Below are 20,892 nucleotides of genomic sequence, written 5' to 3'. Positions count from 1 at the left end.
GTGTGTACCTGATGGACTGAATTCCCAGAGATGGGTCCTGTTTTATGACTGGGCTCCCACAATAGGTTCTGGTTCCCAGTGACTCTAAAATTGGATTAAATGGGATTGATGAACTGTGGTGGGCTGGCGCCCTGTGTTGGCTGGGATTGGCTCCAGCAGACCCACATGACCCTGTAGTTAGGATATAATGGGTTGGCTAATGGATGGATGGATGGATGGATGGATTGATGAATGGATGTATAAGTCTAGATCTTCACCCATCAAAGAGAAAATCTGTAGCAACAAGAGAGGACGACGTAGCCCTTGTAGAAAAACAGAGCCACCTCCAACTTGCCAGATCTTACCTCCGTATCTGTCGGGCCTCCCTTTGCTTCAGGATGAAACTGTGCCGTGAATATCGGCTTATCGTTGTGCATTATACCCTGGCAGAGAAAACGGGAGAAGATCAGTCAGTCAACACCTGAACAGGCGTTCCTCCCAATGGCTGAAGACCCAAGCAGACTTATGAGTGCAGGTTTGGATGCTTGGGGAGTTCAAAACAGCTGCTTTCATCAGTACCTCATTGGTGCCATCATTTACATTGAGGAAGAGTGGGCTCCACCCCGGCAGGAGGGATTGGTTGTCAATGCCATAGCCATGGTTCTGGGCAGTGATGAAGGCCTGGCCATTCAGTAGGTTCAGCACTGGCTGGTTCTGACCCCTGAGCAAGAAAAAGAAATGTCAAGTGACATGAAGGCCATGAGGATTTGAAGAAGATAAATGGGAAAGGTGCTATATAAATAAAATATATTTAATTATCATTATAGAGTTCTGTAAGTAATATGAAGTCCTGATGAAGAGATCAATTGATTGTCATATAAATGCACCTTATCTGGAGGGTCCAACTTCTCTTACTTTAATACGAGTTCATCACGCACACAGAGTGAATTTCGCACAAACATCAGGGGGTATTTCTTCACACAGAGAACCACAGACATGTGGAATAAATGACCAAGTAGCATGGTGGACAGTAGGACTTTAGGGGCCTTCAAAACTCGACTTGATGATAATTATTTTAGAATAATTCAGTGGATAGGACTGTCGAGCATTGTTGGGCTGAATGGCCTGTTCGCGTCCAGATTGTTCTAGAAAAAAAAAGTACTTGTGGTGAGTCAGTATGGTGGCCTATCGTACACCATGAAGATAAAAGAAAACTCAAAGCAACTCCATGGAAAGCACATGTTAGGGGAATGGAGACAGGAAAATATCCAAGTCACTGGTGGCGCAGTGTTGGCACCGCTGCCTCGTGGTAAGGAGACCAGGGTATCATGTCCCAGGTCCTCCATGTGTGGAGTTTGTATGTCCTCCCCATGCCTGTTTGGGTTTCCTCCAGGTGCTCCAGTTTATGACATGCAAGCTACGTGAATTGGAGACAGAAAAATTTGCTGTGGTGTGGGTGGAAAAGAGTGGAGAGGCAGCATTAACTTTTGTACAACTGAAGAACACCTGGAACTCCACAGAACTAGCAGCACAAATCAAGAACAGGGTGTTCAATACCAACATCACGTCATCTGTACTACTATGGCAAGTTCTAAGTTATGGAGTAATGTAAGATATACTTGGAAGACGAGCGGGCATCAGCGTTATACACTAAAAAAACTATAACATTGACTTTGTTCATTCAACATAAATTTTCTCTTTCAAGCAACTTAAGATTAGTCATTTAGTGTTGTAGCTTGAAATATTTGGTTTCAGATCTCAATCAAAGTAAAAAAATATGTTTGTACCAAAGTAGGGCGGCACGGTGGCGCAGTGGGTAGTGCTGCTGCCTCGCAGTAAGGAGACTTGGGTTCGCTTCCAGGGCCCTCCCTGCGTGGAGTTTGCATGTTCTCCCCGTGTCTGCGTGGGTTTCCTCCCACAGTGCAAAGACATGCAGGTTAGGTGCATTGGTGATTCTAAATTGTCCCTAGTGTGTGGGTGTGTGTGTGTCCTGCGGTGGGTTGGCACCCTGCCTGAGATTGGTTCCTGCCTTGCGCCCTGTGTTGGCTGGGATTGGCTCCAGCAGACCCCCGTGACCCTGTGTTAGAATATAGCGGGTTGGATGATGAATGGATGAATGGATGTACCAAAGTAAGTTATGGTGGAGGGAATAAACATAAAAATCCTATTTCAGTTAACCTAATATTTTACGTTGTTTGTGTGCTGTGTGCGAGGGGCTGTTTGTATTTTCTTCCGGTCAAACTTTCCAGCGTGCTGGCTTTGCAACTGCCAAAAAAGAAGAACACTTTCCTGAGTGGAGTGGATGTGGCTATACAGGTCTGGTCATTTTCAGCAGCAGACTTTTATAACGGAGGATTTCTGGTAAATAACCCTGTTTCTCAACTGTTAGTTTTAAGTATAAGAACTCGTAATAATACATACTTTCAAGAAATCTGAAGTAATATTTAATAACTTTTTGTTGTATATTTAAGATTTACACTGCAAAATGCTTGTGTATTTGCACTAGATTTTTAAATAAATGTAAAAAGTACAGCTTTGGAATGTGTTATGTTCATAATATTTCTAATAGGATAAAAACAGGTTACGAACAATAAACCATTTTAAACTGTAACAACTTAAAAAACAGATTTACTTCAGTATAAAACAAGTGAATTACACCCAATCACTCTAAATGATTTACCTCAAATTAAAAATTATGGGTTCAAAAAAATAAAAAGAATTATATTGGTTCAGATTGAAAATGTTAAGTGTGAATCATTACCTTAATTATTTTAAGTTGGTTGGAGGTTATACTTTTTTCAGTGATAGTGGCACAGTCTCAAGGGCTCTCATAGCAGATGCTGACAGCACATTCATGTGTCTTGTTTCAATCAACTGGTCATATGGCTCTCTCTTGCATCTTAATAATAATAATAATAACTAGGGGGCTTTGCCCCCTGCTCGCTTCGCTTGCCAACCCCCCTGCCTGCGCTACACACCAGCCTCTTCACATTTCTGCCGCTCGTGTATGTGGATTTCACTTTCACCAAACAACAAATCTTTTAATTCTCGTGGATACACCTCTTCATTGAGAAGAAACACTACTTTTCCCTCATGGCAACACAAATTAGATGATCTACAAGTCTCTGACTTAAAGTTTAAAGCCAAACAATATCTACATATCACCTATGTCCATATATTCAATCTCTTTTTTCGCTTTTACCTTTTCGTCAATATCGCATTGAATTTTTGATTTCGTGTTTGGAATTACATTGTGACAACGCAATGTATAACTGCCGGTGAGTGAATAACGTTTCTTTCTCTCTACACGAACTGTGTCTGACAATAGCATTCACACAAATGAGAAATGATTGAACCATGTGTGTAAATGTTTTAGATGTGGGCAGGACTTTCCAAATCTCTTTGCTAAAATCTTGTCTTGCGAGGCTTGAAATTTTCTCTTGCGGGATTTCACTTTCACCAAACAACAAATCTTTTAATTCTCGTTGACATGCTTCTTCACTGGGAAGAAACACTACTTGTCCCTGATGGCTACATGAATTAGACCAGGGGTAGTCAACCTTTTTATACCTACCGCCCACTGTTGTATCTCTGTTAGTAGTAAAATTTTCTAACCGCCCGCCAGTTCCACAGTAATGGTGATTTATAAAGTAGGGAAGTAACTTTACTTTACAAAATTTATAAAGCAGAGTTACAGCAAGTTAAAGCATATAATAATAATTACTTACCAAGTACTTTATGTCGGATTTTCGCTAAGTTTGGCAGAATAAATCTTTATAAAACAACTTACTATAGTTAAATTAGTCGATTAGTATGTAATTGCAGCACCGTTTGGTTGCTCCGCTACCACCCACCATGAAAGCTGGAATGCCCACTAGTGGGCGGTAGGGACCAGGTTGACTACCACTGAATTAGACGATCTACAAGTCTCCAAATTAAAGTTTAAATACGAACAATATATTCGATCTCTTTTCGCTCTTCCGTTATTTCACAGAGTAATAATTTCCGTTTGTTTGCGCTAATACAATCTGTACTATAATTTTTTTAGACTTTCGAATTTTCGTACTTCCATTATCTCTAACCTGCTCTGCATGTGTACCGCACCAATGACGTTCTACTTTGTCATCTACTCTTGGTCTTTTATTTCCGGCCCTAGGCCTGGTTAAATCTCTTGGCACAAAGTCTCGTCTCACGGGACATGAAAGTGTCTCTCTGAGAAAGTTACGTCCCGTCTCTCTTCCCAAGCTTTTTTTATTATAATAGAGAGATAATAATAATACATTTTATTTATATACAGCCTTTCCCTTTTCATAATATCTTCAAACTTCAACACTGGAGCAAAGGTACTTTTGCAAGAGAATTCAAACTGCGTTGTATTGATTTTCCACCCACTATTTTTTTCTCTCACCCATATCACTTAAGGGGCTCCGTAGTAAAGCCCATACCCCACAATATGTGATATTTAATCTAAAATAAGAACCACGTAAGATACCAATTGTCATTTTACCGGTTTCCCATTGGCAGTTTGTAAGATTTTGCTCCTGCGGCCAACGCTGTTATTTGATTCCCCATGCAAATCCCAAATATGGGTTCTTGACGGTCACTCTCCAGTACCTGCAAAAGAACACAAAGACAACTTGAGAATGTTATCCATTCTAAAATACATTTTTTAAATACTACTTTCTAAAGATTAATAAGCACCTGTTTTCAATCATCTTGTGAACAGACCCACAGCCTTTCCGTACCTTATGGAGGTTTTGGATGAGTGGGCTCGCCATTGCTGGGTCTCCTGGGCCATTGGAGATGAACAGACCATCGTACTCCAGCTGCAGAAGATCGTGGTCCCATGGAACTAAATGGACTTCGGCTCCCCTCTAGTCAAGTAAGGAGGCATTGTGTGACAGAAGAAGGAAGAAAAGAACAAGGCAAAGTTAAAAAACTGAAAGGGAAGTACTAGCTAAGGAATTATACTGCCGTGATCCGCTATTGGAATGGCATCCTGTCCGGGGTGCGTTACTGCCTTGCGCCGTGTGTTAGCTGGGATTGGCTCCAGCCCCCCATCTTGACCACCCCAGTCTGGATTAAGTGGGTCAGAAAGTGACATGACATGAGTAGTAAATACGAGTTTCTGAGTCGGACATCCCACGGGAACGCAGCACAAACTCTGACCTACAAGTCAGACAATTCACACAAAACAAAACTACGTGAATTCTCAGAGTTGTGACGTAACTCTGACTTTCGACTTTAATCAATAAATCATGTAACCCAGTCAGCCAGAAATGTCACTTTTTGGTCCAATTGCATTTTTAGCAAATTGATATGCAATAATTACATTAATTGTTTTCGTTATTTCCATGAAAAATGATCTTAATTGCTTTTTTTGTTTTTACAGAGGAAGTAACACATTAAAAACTGAACCCACTGAAGTGGGAAAGTGAAACGTCACAACTCGAGGCTGTAAGTGGTATGTGAACACAGCATTGGTCCACGTCACTCCGGGTCTCGGATTCTGTGCCAATTTCACCCAAATAATGAAGTCTGTAGGTATTAACAGCCTGCCCATCCAGGGTTCGTGTTAGTCTGATCCTGATGCTGCTGACTTTGAATGACATCATTACTCGTAACTGGGACTCCTGGACCCGCACCTTTCATCTCATTGCCTTTATAAGCTGCACCACCACCATCTTTCTGTGGTCTATTCTTAGACTTGCATCTGGAGAGATGTTCTTGTGTTTATTTGCTTTGTTATTCTGGCAGTCATAAGAAGAACACCACTGGTGCCCCAACACTTAATAATCAACAACATGACACAAAATGGAACCCTATGGAAGTTTCCAGAACTTTGTTGTACCCATGTCTCAAAGAATCTGGGCTATTCTGCAGGTAAAAGTGGATCCTGTGAGGTAATAGATAGGGGAACTTAATAAGGTGACTTCTGTTTGTGTTATAATAATAGTGACAAAAATAAATTCTAGATGTCAACACAATTCTGCATATTAACCTCGTCAGGTCAGGTCAGGTCAGGTCAGGTCAGGTCAGGTCGGGAGCATCCACTGGTACAGCGCATTGCCGCACTCACCACACAACAAAACAGCTCGGGATCCGGGTAGGTAAAGACCCAGGCAGACATGCGGTCCAGTCCTAACCCTCTTGAAATGACCCTCTATCCTCCACAGCCAGGTATCACAAGGGCATCCCTTTGGCCTGGTCCAGCCACTCGGGTCCTCAACAATGAGGGTCCTGCAAGCCGGATCACCCTCAGGGAATCACTTCACATGGCCGTAGTGCCATAACTGACGCTCCCTCACAATGTAGGTCATGTGCCTCATTCGAGACTCCATGAGCCACACAAAGTCAAACCAGTGGTACCCAAGAATTCTCCATGAAGGAGTCCAGTCTTCATCTCAGGTCACTGGATAGCGTCCATGTCTCGCAACCATATAGCAAGACAGGAGGGACCAGAACTCTAAAGACTTCAACCTTCATCCTTTTGCAGAGATATTGGGAGCGCCACACACCCCTTTCCAGCGACCTCATGAACCCCCAAGCTCTCCCAATCTGTCTACTGACTTCATAGGAAAAGTCACCTGAGACATGAATGTCACTGTAGTCTCGACGAGGTCGACATTCCTTCCGCAGACATCTTTCTACTATAAAATGTGTAAAACACTAAAAGTACAAAGTCAGTCCTTCACAGCCTGAATAATGCTCAGGTCTAACACTAAGGAGGTTAAACAATTTCCAACCATAAACTTCTTCCTTGGTCCAAATCTATGTCATGTTATGTCAAGTCTTTGGATCGTCACTTGGTTATTGTAACTTTTCCCCTTTGACATAAATGGAACAGAAGGCCAGCCCCAGTGGACGTTACCTTAACCAGCAGCCTGATGATGTTGTACTTCACCCCACAGTCCACAGCTACCACTTTAATCGGATTGCCTTTGCCAAACACCTTCACTTCCTGAAGAGGAAAGATGGAGAAAATTCAAGGCATACTGTGACACAACCATGGGCACATATAGTATTGCAGACCACCAGGGGGGTACCGCTCCCCAAACCTAGACACAGACAGGCTGACACAGCACACGTTTTATTCTTCAGTGGGGAAGTGTTTTCTGTTGCTCCCCACTTCACTTCACAGCACAGTACAGTACACAAGCACCAAACAATAAGACACACAGTCCTTTCTCTCTCTTCTTCGCCTCCACTCCTCCTCGCAAGCTTCGTCTTCCATCTCCTGACTCTGGCACCTCGCTGTGAGGCTGGCAAACCTGGAAGTGCTTCTGTTCATCTGCACACGTGGTCTGTAAGCACTTCCGGGTTAGGCGGAAACCCCATGCCATATGGCTCCTCCATTTTTACAGCACCCCCTGGTGGCATCCAAGGTACCCAACAGGGCTGAGATAAAGAACTCCAGGTCCATTAGTGCGCTGTGAGAAACCGGGGCACCACTGCAATCCAGGGGAGCATTCAGGGGGAAGCAGTGCCTGAAAGAGGCTACCATCCCCCATCCTTCCACTTCTTGGGGGTCCCGGCCGGGTTGGGCTGGCCGGGATGTCTATTACACTGCCCAAATAATCAAAATGACTTGGAAAGGCAGACTGGTGGTCATCCACACTTAAAAAAAAAAAAAAATGGGAGATTTGCTTTTCGTGGTGCTTACTTCCTCAACAGACTGATCCCTTGTCTTGTGTGGTCATTAGAACAATCTAGACGAGAACAGGCCATTCAGCCCAACAAACCTCGCTAGTCCTAGTCACTTATTTCTTCAAAAAAAACATCAAGTCGAGTTTTGAAAGTCTGTAAAGTCTTACTGTCTACCACACTACTTGGTCACTTATTCCAAGTGTCTGTCGTTCTTTGTGTAAAGAAAAACTTCCTAACGTTTGGTCCTCTAAAGCGCATCTTCAACCTGAGCCTGGAACAGGGGAGAGTCCCGAGGCTTTGGAAAACATCTTGCATCACCCCAGTCCCAAAGGTATCACGTCCTAGTGAGCTGAATGACTTCCGGCCTGTTGCTCTGACATCACATGTGATGAAGACCATGGAGATGCTGCTGCTTCACCACCTGAGGCCACAGGTTCAACACGCCCTCGACCCTCTGCAGTTTGCATATCAGGAGAAGGTGGGAGCGGAGGATGCCAACATCTATATGCTACATCGATCCCTCTCCCACTTGGACAGAGGGAGTGGTGCAGTAAGAATTATGTTTCTAGACTTCACTAGCACCAACACAATTCAACCTCTGCTCCTTAGGGACAAGCTGACAGAGATGGGAGCAGATTCATACCTGGTGGCGTGGATCGTGGACTATCTTAAAGACAGACCTCAGTATGTGCGTCTCAGGAACTGCAGGTCTGACATTGTGGTCAGCAGCACAGGAACGCTGCAGGGGACTGTACTTTCTCCGGTCCTGTTCAGCCTATATACATCAGACTTCCAATACAACTCAGAGTCCTGCCATGTGCAAAAGTTCGCTGATGACACTGCTATCGTGGGCTGCATCAGGAGTGGGGAGGAGGAGGAGTATAGAAACCTAATCAAGAACTTTGTTAAATGGTGCGACTCAAACCACCTACACCTGAACACCAGCAAAACCAAGGAGCTGCTGGTGGATTTTAGGAGGCCTAGACCCCTCATGGACCCCGTGATCATCAGAGGTGACTGTGTGCAGATGGTGCAGACCTATAAATACCTGGGAGTGCAGCTGGATGATAAATTAGACTGGACTGCCAACACTGATGCTCTGTGTAAGAAAGGACAGAGCCGACTATACTTCCTTAGAAGGCTGGCGTCCTTCAACATCTGCAATAAGATGCTGCAGATGGTCTATCAGACGGTTGTGGCGAGCGCCCTCTTCTACGCAGTGGTGTGCTGGGGAGGCAGCATTAAGAAGAAAGACGCCTCACGCCTTGACAAACTGGTGAGGAAGGCAGGCTCTGTTGTTGGCATGGAGCTGGACAGTTTGACATCTGTGGCACAGCGACGGGCACTGAGCAGACTCCTGTCAATCATGGAGAATCCACTGCACCCACTGAACAGGATCATCTCCAGACAGAGGAGCAGCTTCAGCGACAGACTGCTGTCACCGTCCTGCTCCACTGACAGACTGAGGAGATCGTTCCTCCATCACACTATGTGACTCTTCAATTCCACCCAGGGGGGTAAACGTTAACATTATTCAAAGTTATTGTCTGTTTTTACCTGCATTATTATCATTCTTTAATTTAATATTGTTTATTGTATCAGTATGCTGCTGCTGGAGAATGTGAATTTCCCCTTGGGATTAATAAAGTATCTATCTATCTATCTATCTATCTATCTATCTATCTATCTATCTATCTATCTATCTATCTATCTATCTATCTATCTATCTATCTATCTATCTATCTATCTATCTATCTATCTATCTATCATATAGTGCCTTTCCTATCTATCTATCTATCTATTTATCTAAATTCACCCTTAACAAGTTTCCAACTTTGTCCCCGTGTTCTTGATGAACTCATTTTAAAATAACAGTCTTGATCCACTGGACTAATTCCCTTCATAATTTTAAACACTTCAGTCAGGTCACCTCTTAATCTTCTTTTGCTTAAACTGTAAAGGCTCAGCTCTTTTAATCTTTCCTCATCACTCATCCCCTGTAGCCCTGGAATCAGCCTTGTCGCTCTTATCTGGACCTTTTCTAGTGCTGCTATGTCCTTTTTATGTCCTTCTATGACCTTCACCTTTTTTATTTTCAGCTATTATATGATAGACACAGTTTGCTGCTCTTGTTTTGGCTCATTTTGTATCTCATTATTGTTTGGCAGCAAGTTAAGGAACAAGAAACAATTAAGAGGTCCGAGTCTTCAAGAGCAAGTCAATTACAATGAATTCAAAAGAAGTTAATTAGCAGCAAAACAGGTCACTAATTAGGAAAAGGTTTAGAATGAAAATCTGCAGCCGTCTCGGCCCTCCAGGATCGGAGTTTGAGAACCCTGGTGTAAATGCTTGCCTATACTGTGCATGTGCGCATTGGTAGAAAAAAATCCTTAAAATCAATATTTGCCGTATGCGCATGTATGCAACATTTAAGCTGTACCAGACACAATTTACATGCATATAGGTAAGCAGCACAACAAGCACCATACAAAGCAACTCTTCTGTCTCCACCGTTTTTGATTGTGATTTTGTTCTGTGAAGAAATGAGTCATTGTAAGGAGATAAGATGCAATCAGGGAAGAGCTGCGTGATAATCAGAGTGCAATTAGAGTCCGTGTTTTCAAAAATTGTATGTGTCCACCCATCCACATTGCAATGCCGAGCCAGCGTTGTCAGAAGTGTAATGGCACTGGAGAGCATTTTCAAAAACCTCCATTTTAAGAGGTATTGCGGATGAAAGGCAAAAATGGAGACTAATTAATTTTTTTTAAGTAAATGTATTAGTGTGGATTTAGAGTAAGAGAATTTCCCTAAGAAAATATAGACAATTGTGTTTTTACAAAAATCCGTAAACTTGGATGTCAGATAATAACAGAAGGGCATTTTTTATTTAATTTTCCTAATTCTGATTATCGGTTCTGTCCTTTTTGTCTCTCTTTCCTGCGGACAAAAAGTGAATCAGAGGAAGGACACAGCAATACCATACCTTTTATTCTCTATCTGTTATGAGGGCTTACTCTGCTGGTGCTATGATTTTTCTGTTTCTCAATTGTTTTAAATGTTTTCTTTCAGGTTTTGGTTCATTTAAAGCGCTCTGCTGGAGTTTGCAAAATTTCTGTATCTGAATTTTGATTTATTGTGTTACTAGCTGTGCTACACATCTAAGATGGTTTGAAATCTAAATCAGCCTAGACCTCGGAAACAGCATTTGAAGTGCACCATCTATTGGAGTGTATTTTATAACACATGTATTAATAAAATAATGCATTAGTCATTCCAACAGATGGCACATCACAAACATTTGCATTGCTTTTACGAATCATTTATCAAATAGCATATAACAGAAACATTAGAACAATCAGGACGACAAAAGGCCATTCAGCCCAACAAAGCTCACCAGTCCTATCCACTTAATTCTTATAAATAACATTGAGTTTTGAAAGTCCCTAAAGTCTTACTGTTCACCATGCTGCTAAGTAGCTTATTCCACGTGTCTATGGTCATCTGTGTAAAGAAAAACTTCCCAGTGTTTGTGCGAAATTTACTCTTTAACAAGTTTCCAACTGTATCCATGTGTTCTTGATGAACTCATTTTAAAGTCACAGTCTCAATCCACTGGGCTAATTCCCTTCATAATTTTAAACACTTCAGTCAGGTCACCTCGTAATCTTCTTTTGCTTAAACTGAAAAGGCTCAACTCTTTTAATCTTTCTTCATAATTCATCCCCTGTAGCCCTGCAATCAGTCAAGTTGCTCTTCTCTGGACCTTTTCTAGTGCTGTTATGTCCTTTTTGTAGCCCGGAGACCAAAACTTCTCCCAGTACTTCAGATGAGGCCTCACCAGTGTGTTATAAAGCCTGAGCACACATCAAGGCGCTATATAACCTGATATTCTGTTAGCCTTCTTAATGACTTCTGAACACTGTCGGGAAGTCCATAGCTTAGAGTCCACTATGACTCATAAGTCCTTCTCATAAGGTGTACTCTCGATTTTCCGACTGCCCATTGTGTATTCAATCCTAACATTCAAACCTATTCTAACAAATGGGCTTCTGTGATTGTCATTTACCGGTATTGTTCCTTACCCGCACGCATTCAAGACACAGAGCACCAATCCAAAACCTGAGTGGAGTGTGGCCTTGAAGTCCCTCAAGATGAAGCGAGTCCAAAGGTTTTGGCCTGTATTTATCAAGCATCTCAGAATTACTCCTAGGAATGACGCCACAAGTCTGACTAGAATAAGACATTGTCCTACCTCAGGGTAGGACTTGAGGAGTTGTTATAAGGAGTCCTACTGCCAGTCCCAGTGAGGAACAATGTTACGCCACCTCTTGCCACAAATTAATACTCATTATGATACTTTGTATGTTTCTCATACTAATGGTGAGAGAGTAATAATATTAAATATTCAACATAGTAAAATAAGAAGAAGAAGAAAGAAAACTTAATAGGAGGATGTTACACTAAGCATTTTCTGGAGAAGACAGAGAGATGGAAAGACCAAGTCACACACACACCCCCCCCCAAAATGATTTTACTTTAAGACCAATAACAGGCACACTTATTTAACAACGAATGCTTCACATCCATACTTCCAAAAGAATCCCCTTCTCACTGTCAAGTCCATTAGCAATGCCTATTAAAATAAGACGAATACTGAAACTAGTCAAGAATATTCCTGCACCGTTACTTCTCAAGTTGCATTCACTCTTGCACTGTTCTCATTCGTCTTCTAGACTCTCTTGACGTGACCCACCTAGTGATGCCCCCTTATATTCTGTAAGAGTCTGTTTATCCGATGTAGCCCCCTGTAGTCTCTGCCTGTCTTCTTGTAATGCCAAAGCACCAGGGGTTCGTGGAAGGCTGAGCTCAGCATACCGGTGTGGCATTTCACATATGACTATGTGATTAGTTAGATGAGTTTACGTTAACAGTACGAAAGTCTTCATTCATAGAGGAAATTGCTGGGATGTCTTGGGGTATCGTGAGGAGTGGGAGTTGATCATAATTTTTTTTTTTTACCCTTTTATATATTTTTTTAATTGTTCTTTGATTAATTTTTTTTAATAAAGACTTGATCATAAAACATAAAAAAATCATTTTGGTGCAGCCCCTGTTTCTGCAAGGCTTGCTGCCCCCTGGTGGTACCTGCACACGCTCTCTCTCTCTCAGGACTACACTAGACCCCATCACAGCCCTACGCAGCACCAACTATACCACCCGGTATTAGATTTCCGACTTACCTTTGTGGAAACTTCCGGTAAAAGGTTGTTTTCGTTGGGATCACAAATCTCGATTGGATCTCCCTCAAATTCAATTTTTCCCAGTACTGTTCCCTGAAAGAAAAATTAAGACAAAGTCTAAGGCCGATGTCACATTACGTGACTTCTAGTCCCAGGGTATGTCAGACTTCCTGCTGATCTTGTGGCTGGATCATCCCTAAACTAATCAGTACTGTCACGAATGTGCGCCTAGGAGACAATTTAAGGGCTCTGGTGATGATAATCCTCCGCCACTCCAGGGGATGGCGCTCTGTCACAACGCTTTCTTTCTTTCCTCCCTCTGCAGACCAGAAAGTTGACATTTTTTCCATCACTAACGTCACTTCCGGTGTCCGTCCACCTTGACCTGCCCTCTTGTAGCCAGAGTCCATCATAACCGGAAGCTCTCCCATCTTCGAGTCAGCTCAATATGGGCATCTCGCCATGAAAAAAGACATTTCCTTAACACTTTTCAGTCCCGTTTTCTTTATTTTGAAATTTGATTATACGAGATTTGCCCACGGGTGCCGCCACCCTTCTTATTGCGTCGTATTTTGCTTTCAGCATCTTTATATGTGTGCGCTATATAATTAGTAGTGATAAGCAAAATGGTTTGGACTTGCAAAGAAACGATTCACGGTATAAATGGACTTGCAGCACAACTCAAACAACTTTGAGAAATGAATGGAGTTTCCCTTCTGGCAAAATCTGTGCGATTGACACAAGAAGAAATTGTTTATTCCTAGTCTGAAAGAATTTTCACGATTTAATCTTTTGCTTCCTTAGAAGGCTGGCGTCCTTCAACATCTGCAATAAGATTCTGCAGATGTTCTATCAGACGGTTGTGGCAAGCGCCCTCTTCCACGTGGTGGTGTGCTGGGGAGGCAGCATTAAGAAGAAGGACGCCTCACGCCTGGACAAACTGGTGAGGAAGGCAGGCTCTATTGTAGGCATGGAGCTGGACAGTTTGACATCTGTGGCAGAGTGACGGGCGCTGAGCAGACTCCTGTCAGTCATGGAGAATCCAAGGCATCCACTGAACAGGATCATCTCCAGACAGAGGAGCAGCTTCAGCGACAGACTGCTGTCACCGTCCTGCTCCACTGACAGACTGAGGAGATCGTTCCTCCACCACACTATGCGACTCTTCAATTCCACCCGGGGGGGGTAAACGTTAACATTATACAAAGTTATTGTCTGTCTGTATACCTGCATTGTTATCACTCTTTAATTTAATATTGTTCTTTATCAGTATGCTGCTGCTGGAGTATGTGAATTTCCCATTGGGATTAATAAAATATCTATCTATCTATCCTGCCTACTATACTAAACTTAATATCTATCCATCTATCTATCCTGCCTACTATACTAAACTTAATATTTGTTTATCTATCTATCCTGCCTACTATACTAAACTTAATATTTATTTATCTATCTATCTATCCTGCGTCTGTGTCTGTTAACATAAATGGGAATTTCTCTCAGCCAGCTCCTCTCACACGAGGCGTCCCAAACACACATATTGTTACTAAAAATTATTGAACAAATGTGGCAGACGGCCGGCTACTCAACCCGGCCAGGACACCCAAAGAGGAGAAAGATTGGGGGAAAGCAGCTACTGAGGGACACTGCCTCCCCCAGGACGCCAGATGGAGATACAGTTAGGTCCATAAATATTTGGACAGAGACAACTTTTTTCTAATTTTGGTTCTGTACATTACCACAATGAATTTTAAATGAAACAACTCTGATGCAGTTGATGTGCAGACTTTCAGCTTTAATTCAGCGGGGTGAACAAAACGATTGCATAAAAATGTGAGGCAACTGAAGCATTTTTTTAACACAATCCCTTCATTTCAGGGGCTCAAAAGTAATTGGACAAATGAAATAACTGGAAATCAAATGTTCATTTCTAATACTTGGTTGAAAACCCTTTGCTGGCAATGACAGCCTGAAGTCCTGAACTCCTGGACATCACCAGATGTTGGGTTTCCTCCTTTTAATGCTCTGCCAGGCCTTTACTGCAGTGGCTTTCAGTTGCTGTTTGTTTGTGGGCCTTTCTGTCAGAAGTTTAGTCTTCAACAAGTGAAATGCCTGCTCAGTTGGGTTAAGATCAGGTGACTGACTTGGCCATTCAAGAATTTTCCACTTCTTTGCTTTAATAAATTCCTGGGTTGCTTTGGCTGTATGTTTTGGGTCATTGTCCATCTGTATCATGAATCAATTGGACTGCATTTAGCTGGATTTGAGCAGACAGTATGTCTCTGAACACCTCAGAATTCATTTGGCTGCTTCTGTCCTGTGTCACATCATCAATAAACACTAGTGTCCCAGTGCCACTGGCAGCCATGCACGCCCAAGCCATCACACTCCCTCCACCGTGTTTTACAGATGATGTGCTATGCTTTGGATAATGAGCTGTTCCACGCCTTCTCCATACTTTTTTCTTGCCATCATTCTGGTAGAGGTTGATCTTGGTTTCATCTGTCCAAAGAATGTTTTTCCAGAACTGTGCTGGCTTTTTTAGATGTTCTTTAGCAAAGTCCAATCTCGCCTTTCTATTCTTGAGGCTTATGAGTGGCTTGCACCTTGCAGTGCACCCTCTGGATTTACTTTCATGCAGTCTTCTCTTTATGGTAGACTTGGATATCGATACGCCCGCCTACCCCCTGGAGAGTGTTGTTCACTTGGTTGGCTGTTGTGAAGGGGTTTCTCTTCACCATGGAAATGATTCTGCGATCATCCACCACTGTTGTCTTCCGTGGACGTCCAGGTCTTTTTGCATTGCTGAGTTCACCAGTACTTGCTTTCTTTCTCAGGATGTACCAAACTGGAGATTTTGCCACTCATAATATTGTAGTAATTTCTCAGATGGGTTTTTTCTGTTTTCGCAGCTTAAGAATGGCTTCTTTCACCTGCATGGAGAGCTCCTTTGACCGCATGTTGTCTGTTCACAGCAAAATCTTCCACATGCAAGCACCACACCTCAAATCAACTCCAGGCCTTTTGTCTGCTTAATTGATAAGGACATAATGACGGACTTGACCGCACCTGCCCATGAAATAGCCAAAGAGTCAATTGTCCAATTACTTCTGAGCCCCTGAAATGAAGAAGGGATTGTGTTCAAAAAATGCTTTAGTTGCCTCACATTTTTATGCAATCGTTTTGTTCGCCCCACTGAATTAAAGCTGAAAGTCTGCACTTCAACTGCATCGGAGTTGTTTCATTTCAAATTCATTGTGGTAATGTCCATCCATCCATCCATTATCCAACCCGCTGAATCCGAACACAGGGTCACGGGGGTCTGCTGGAGCCAATCCCAGCCAACACAGGGCACAAGGCAGGAACCAATCCTGGGCAGGGTGCCAACCCACCGCAGGACACACACAAACACACCCACACACCAAGCACACACTAGGGCCAATTTAGAATCGCCAATCCACCTAACCTGCATGTCTTTGGACTGTGGGAGGAAACCGGAGCGCCCGGAGGAAACCCACGCAGACACGGGGAGAACATGCAAACTCCACGCAGGGAGGACCCGGGAAGCGAACCCGGGTCCCCAGGTCTCCCAACTGCGAGGCAGCAGCGCTACCCACTGCGCCACCGTGCCGCCATTGTGGTAATGTACAGAACCAAAATGAGAAAAAAGTTGTCTCTGTCCAAATATTTATGGACCTAACTGTATCCCTGCAGCATAGCGGTACCCCAGATTCCCAGAGGGCACCATGGGATTTGGAGTTCTGCTTCACAGCCCTGCTGGAGACCGTGGGTGCCACCAGGAGATGCCGCAGTGAGACCCGAGAGTCTTAACTTTCCGTATAGCCCGGAAGTACTCCCAAGTCACAGGGACGGAACCACAGAAGTACTTCTGGGCTGAAGAAAAAAAAATACAATTCTCCATCTGACCCGGAAGTGCTGATGAGTCATATGGACGGAAGGACAGAAGCACTTCCGGGTCAAGGACTGTAGAAAGGACTGGTGGAGACCCAGCAAGCGAGCCGGAGTTGGGGAGGGAGTGTGACGGAGCTTGCTGGGAGGTGTGGAGGAGAGATGTGTGTGCTTTATTGTATTGTGGTTGTTGTTATTATTATTACTTGCCTGTTTATGGTGGCGTAGGTGCTTTTGGGCACTATTACAAGAAGAAAAAGAATTAAACAACTTTTCGGTAATTTTACACTGTGTTCAGTTTGTCTGTCTGTTGGGTTGAAAGGGGCAACAGCGACCCCTAGTGTCTTATACAAATCACCTCCATGAAACACTGAGGTGAACAAAAATGGAACGCACTCGGACGCAAACAAGCATTTGAATTGTATTTGACTCACATCCCGTCGGGACATTTATTTTCATGTCCACAAGTAGAGTACCTTGGGACTCTTCAGCAGCAGTATGTGAAACCGCACGGGTGAATCGACTCTCTGCTAGTTCAGTCATCTCGATTACACACAAGCACGAGGCGCACTCACTTCTCGATGTTTTCACTCACATTTCTTTAACGTTTAATCTTTAAACTTACACGTTCCTCATTGCAGGCTCTTGTGAAGCACAATGTTAGCCAATGAATACGTTGTTAATGGGCTGAAGTGAGGCGGGGAGGCAGGTCTGCAATTTAAATGATCAGACATGTCTGAGTGTGTTCCATTTGCAGTTTTCTCAGAATTTGAGATTTAATAATATTTTAGTAAGGTGTTGTGTATGACTGTGGTGGGTTGGCACCCTGCCCGGGATTGGTTCCTGCCTTGTGCCCTGTGTTGGCTGGGATTGGCTCCAGCAGACCCCCGTGACCCTGTGTTCAGATTCAGCGGGTTGAATAATGGATGGATGGATGTTGTGTATGACTGGACAAGCTGACCTGTGGATTATGAGACACAAGTAACTGGAATTTTTGATTCTGTTTGCTATTGTCCAGCGTTAGTTGCCACAGACCCCATGTTATACGAGAAAGCATGTAATTTCCATTCTCCATGAAAATGCGCGATTAAAATTCTTTCTTAGCCAACGGTACAAACTACAAGGAGTAAGTAAGTTATGAAACACGTTATTGTGAATTTCCCCTTGGGATTAATAAAGTATCTATCTATCTATCTATCTATCTATCTATCTATCTATCTATCTATCTATCTATCTACAGTATTATATAGTGCCTTTCACTCTATCTATCTATCTATCTATCTACAGTATTATATAGTGCCTTTCACTCTATCTATCTATCTATCTACAGTATTATATAGTGCCTTTCACTCTATCTATCTATCTAGGAGGACTAATCCTTGGGGCGGAGGGGTGGCTGAAGGACCTGGGATGGTAACTTGAAGGTTGCTTGTTTGTGACAGAAGGAATGCTAATCTGTTGAGCCCCTGAGTAAAGGCCCTTAAACTTCAATTGCTCCACAGGCGCTGTATAAATAATTAACCCTGTGCTCTGACCCCAAAACTCTCTGGAGAGTAAGTTTGAGGTAAGTGAAAAATGACAAATTCCTAATACTAGAAAGTGTAAATGGTGATTAAAAGATTAAAAATCACAAAAAAAAACACTAATCAGGTCCCCTTTTTAGTGTCACATTTCACAATACAGAGACAAGTACATCGTGTTTCCTAATGAATCTGGGCCATATTTCCCCGAGAATACAATTCAGCAGGACTATGGACATAAATACCTTATCTCTGATAATTTTAGTCAGCATCCTGGTGTCCAGTCCATACAGTGCTGGGACCTGTGGAAAGAAGTCACACATCGACATCAATCACAATAAGCAAGCAACTTCTACTGTGTATAGCACTGCTCCATAGTGACGGCCATTCCCTATTCTACGCTGTGGTGTGCTGGGGAGGCAGCATAAAGAAGAGGGACGCCTCACACCTGGACAAACTGGTGAGGAAGGCAGGCTCTATTGTACAATTTTGACATCCGTGGCAGAGCGACGAGCGCTCAGCAGGCTCCTGTCAATCATGGAGAATCCACAGCATCCACTGAACAGGATCATCTCCTGACACAGGAGCAGCTTCAGCGACAGACTGCTGTCACCATCCTGCTCCACTGACAGACTGAGGAGATCGTTCCTCACCCACACTATGCGACTCTTCAATTCAACCCGGGGGGGTAAGCGTTAACATTATACAAAGTTATTGTCTGTTTTACCTGCATTTTTATCACTCTTTAATTTAATACTAGCAGCAACGGCAGGTAACATACCTGCCATAAAACACAATATAATTTGATAAGAACTTGTAGAACGATGTGAAGGACAGCCGGGTCCCATGCCCGGCTGGGACGCCCCTGCTGCATCTGTTCCAGGGGAGCAGGCATGGTCACCTCAATACAATACAATACAATACAATACAGTTTATTTTTGTATAGCCCAAAATCACACAGGAAGTGCCGCAATGGGCTTTAACAGACCCTGCCTCTTGACAGCCCCCCAGCCTTGACTCTCTAAGAAGACAAGGAAAAACTCCCAAAAAAAAACCTAGTAGGGAAAAAATAGAAGAAACCTTGGGAAAGGCAGTTCAAAGAGAGACCCCTTTCCAGGTAGATTGGGCGTGCAGTGGGTGTCAAAAGAAGGGGGTCAATACAATACAATACAGTACAGTACACAGAACAATTTCTCAATATAGTAAGAAATAAAAAAAAAAAAAAAAAATATATAAATTTTAGAAGTACAGAGTAGAATTTAACAGTAGATGATATATCCCATAATTAGATTTGTATTTGTATAGAGTCCTGGAGACCTCATCCTTCAAGCTGCCTCCCCCATTTGGCCATTCCACAGCTGAGACAGTGCTGGGCCAGCCAATCTGATGAAATACCTCCCCCGGGACGCTTGGTGGCAGCCTTCCTGGCAGCCAATGATTCCCCAACCCGGCGCATGGCTCCATGGGAGATGGAGTCCTCCACAGCCTGGTTGGGGGTTCGGATGGCCGCCAGGGGGAGCTGCATGGAGTCAGCAGCCTGGCTGGTCATATCTTCAGCCCCACCCGGAAGGGCAATTAGGACCAGGTGACCAAGCACCTTGAACACTTCTGGGTGAGGTCTAAAAAGGGCCAACCACCATCACTCAAGACAGCCAGAGTCGGGAGGAGGAGGACTAAGCCTGAGGAGGAGGAGTGGTGGTGAAGAAGAGAAGAGTAGAGGGTAGTGGTAATATTTAAGTGCTTGTGGGACTGTGTTGGGCCTGTGGGACACGGGGAAGGCGTGCCCCACGGCTGAAGAAAAATAAAGAAACTGTTTGTTTTACACGTGCCTCTGCCTCAGTCTGTGCCGGGTCGGGCGCTATATAGTGTCTATATTACAATGTATAGTAAATAACAGGACGCGTGGATACTGGGAAGTATCGACATCTTGTGAGAGGAGTGTAAATCAGTGGTATTTGTATTAAAAACGCAGAACGTTGGGAATGAAGGAATGTGGTTTTAGGAACAAATAATCAGGATCAATAGGAAAGAAAATGCAGAACGATAATTTCTTGTATGCGTTCATGAATACATAAAGCCAGTTTATTAGCTTGGTTTTGTAGTTGCTCCCTTCTAGTTGCGTCGAGACATTAGTTGCATTAGCGCGTCGAGCTCTTCTAGAGTCAACAGCAGCGGCTCTCTCTTTGGGAGTGGCATTAGCTCTAGCACATCTCTTTCTCAGAGCATCCACAGCTCTCTGTTCAGCCATCAATGGTGTCCTTCTTGCTCGTGGCATAGCGGGAGAAAGGGTTTCACAGCAGAAGGTATCGCCTTCATGGAGAGAAGATAATACCAGTGACCAATGTGTCGATATTACCAATCAGCAGCGGGGAGTGGTACCAACTTATGAGAGCGGCGGGAACAGGAGCCGTCAGCACAGAGTACTGTGGCCATCTTCTAAATCGTAATCTGTAAATCGTAATCTGAAGAATGAAAGTCGTTTTGGGACAATGAATCAGAATCAATGAAAAGAAATCGTGTTATTGTTGCCATCATCGTTGTCATCACTTAGAATGGTTGGTGTTTTACTTACATTGTTCAGAGTTGTAAATACG

At 43.3% G+C, this 20,892-nt stretch overlaps 1 protein-coding gene across 1 annotated transcript in view; it reads right to left on the bottom strand.

Moving 5' to 3' along the window:
- The window catches only part of cps1 (carbamoyl-phosphate synthase 1, mitochondrial), a 289,732-nt gene that overhangs the window by 251,712 nt on the left and 17,128 nt on the right, over positions 1–20,892 (bottom strand). Inside the window, exons 5-11 of the mRNA XM_051930296.1 lie at positions 18,544–18,600; positions 12,870–12,962; positions 6,851–6,940; positions 4,725–4,853; positions 4,487–4,593; positions 559–700; positions 345–422 (exon numbers count right to left, since the gene is read on the bottom strand). Coding sequence (XP_051786256.1) covers positions 345–422; positions 559–700; positions 4,487–4,593; positions 4,725–4,853; positions 6,851–6,940; positions 12,870–12,962; positions 18,544–18,600 — 696 coding nt within the window. The remainder of the gene's footprint in view (positions 1–344; positions 423–558; positions 701–4,486; positions 4,594–4,724; positions 4,854–6,850; positions 6,941–12,869; positions 12,963–18,543; positions 18,601–20,892) is intronic.

The sequence above is a fragment of the Erpetoichthys calabaricus genome, chromosome 8 (assembly GCF_900747795.2).
Source record: "Erpetoichthys calabaricus chromosome 8, fErpCal1.3, whole genome shotgun sequence".
Taxonomy (NCBI): Eukaryota; Metazoa; Chordata; class Cladistia; order Polypteriformes; family Polypteridae; genus Erpetoichthys; species Erpetoichthys calabaricus.
The sequence above is the reverse complement of the archived record's forward strand: the minus strand, read 5'-3'. Positions and strand labels throughout refer to the sequence as shown.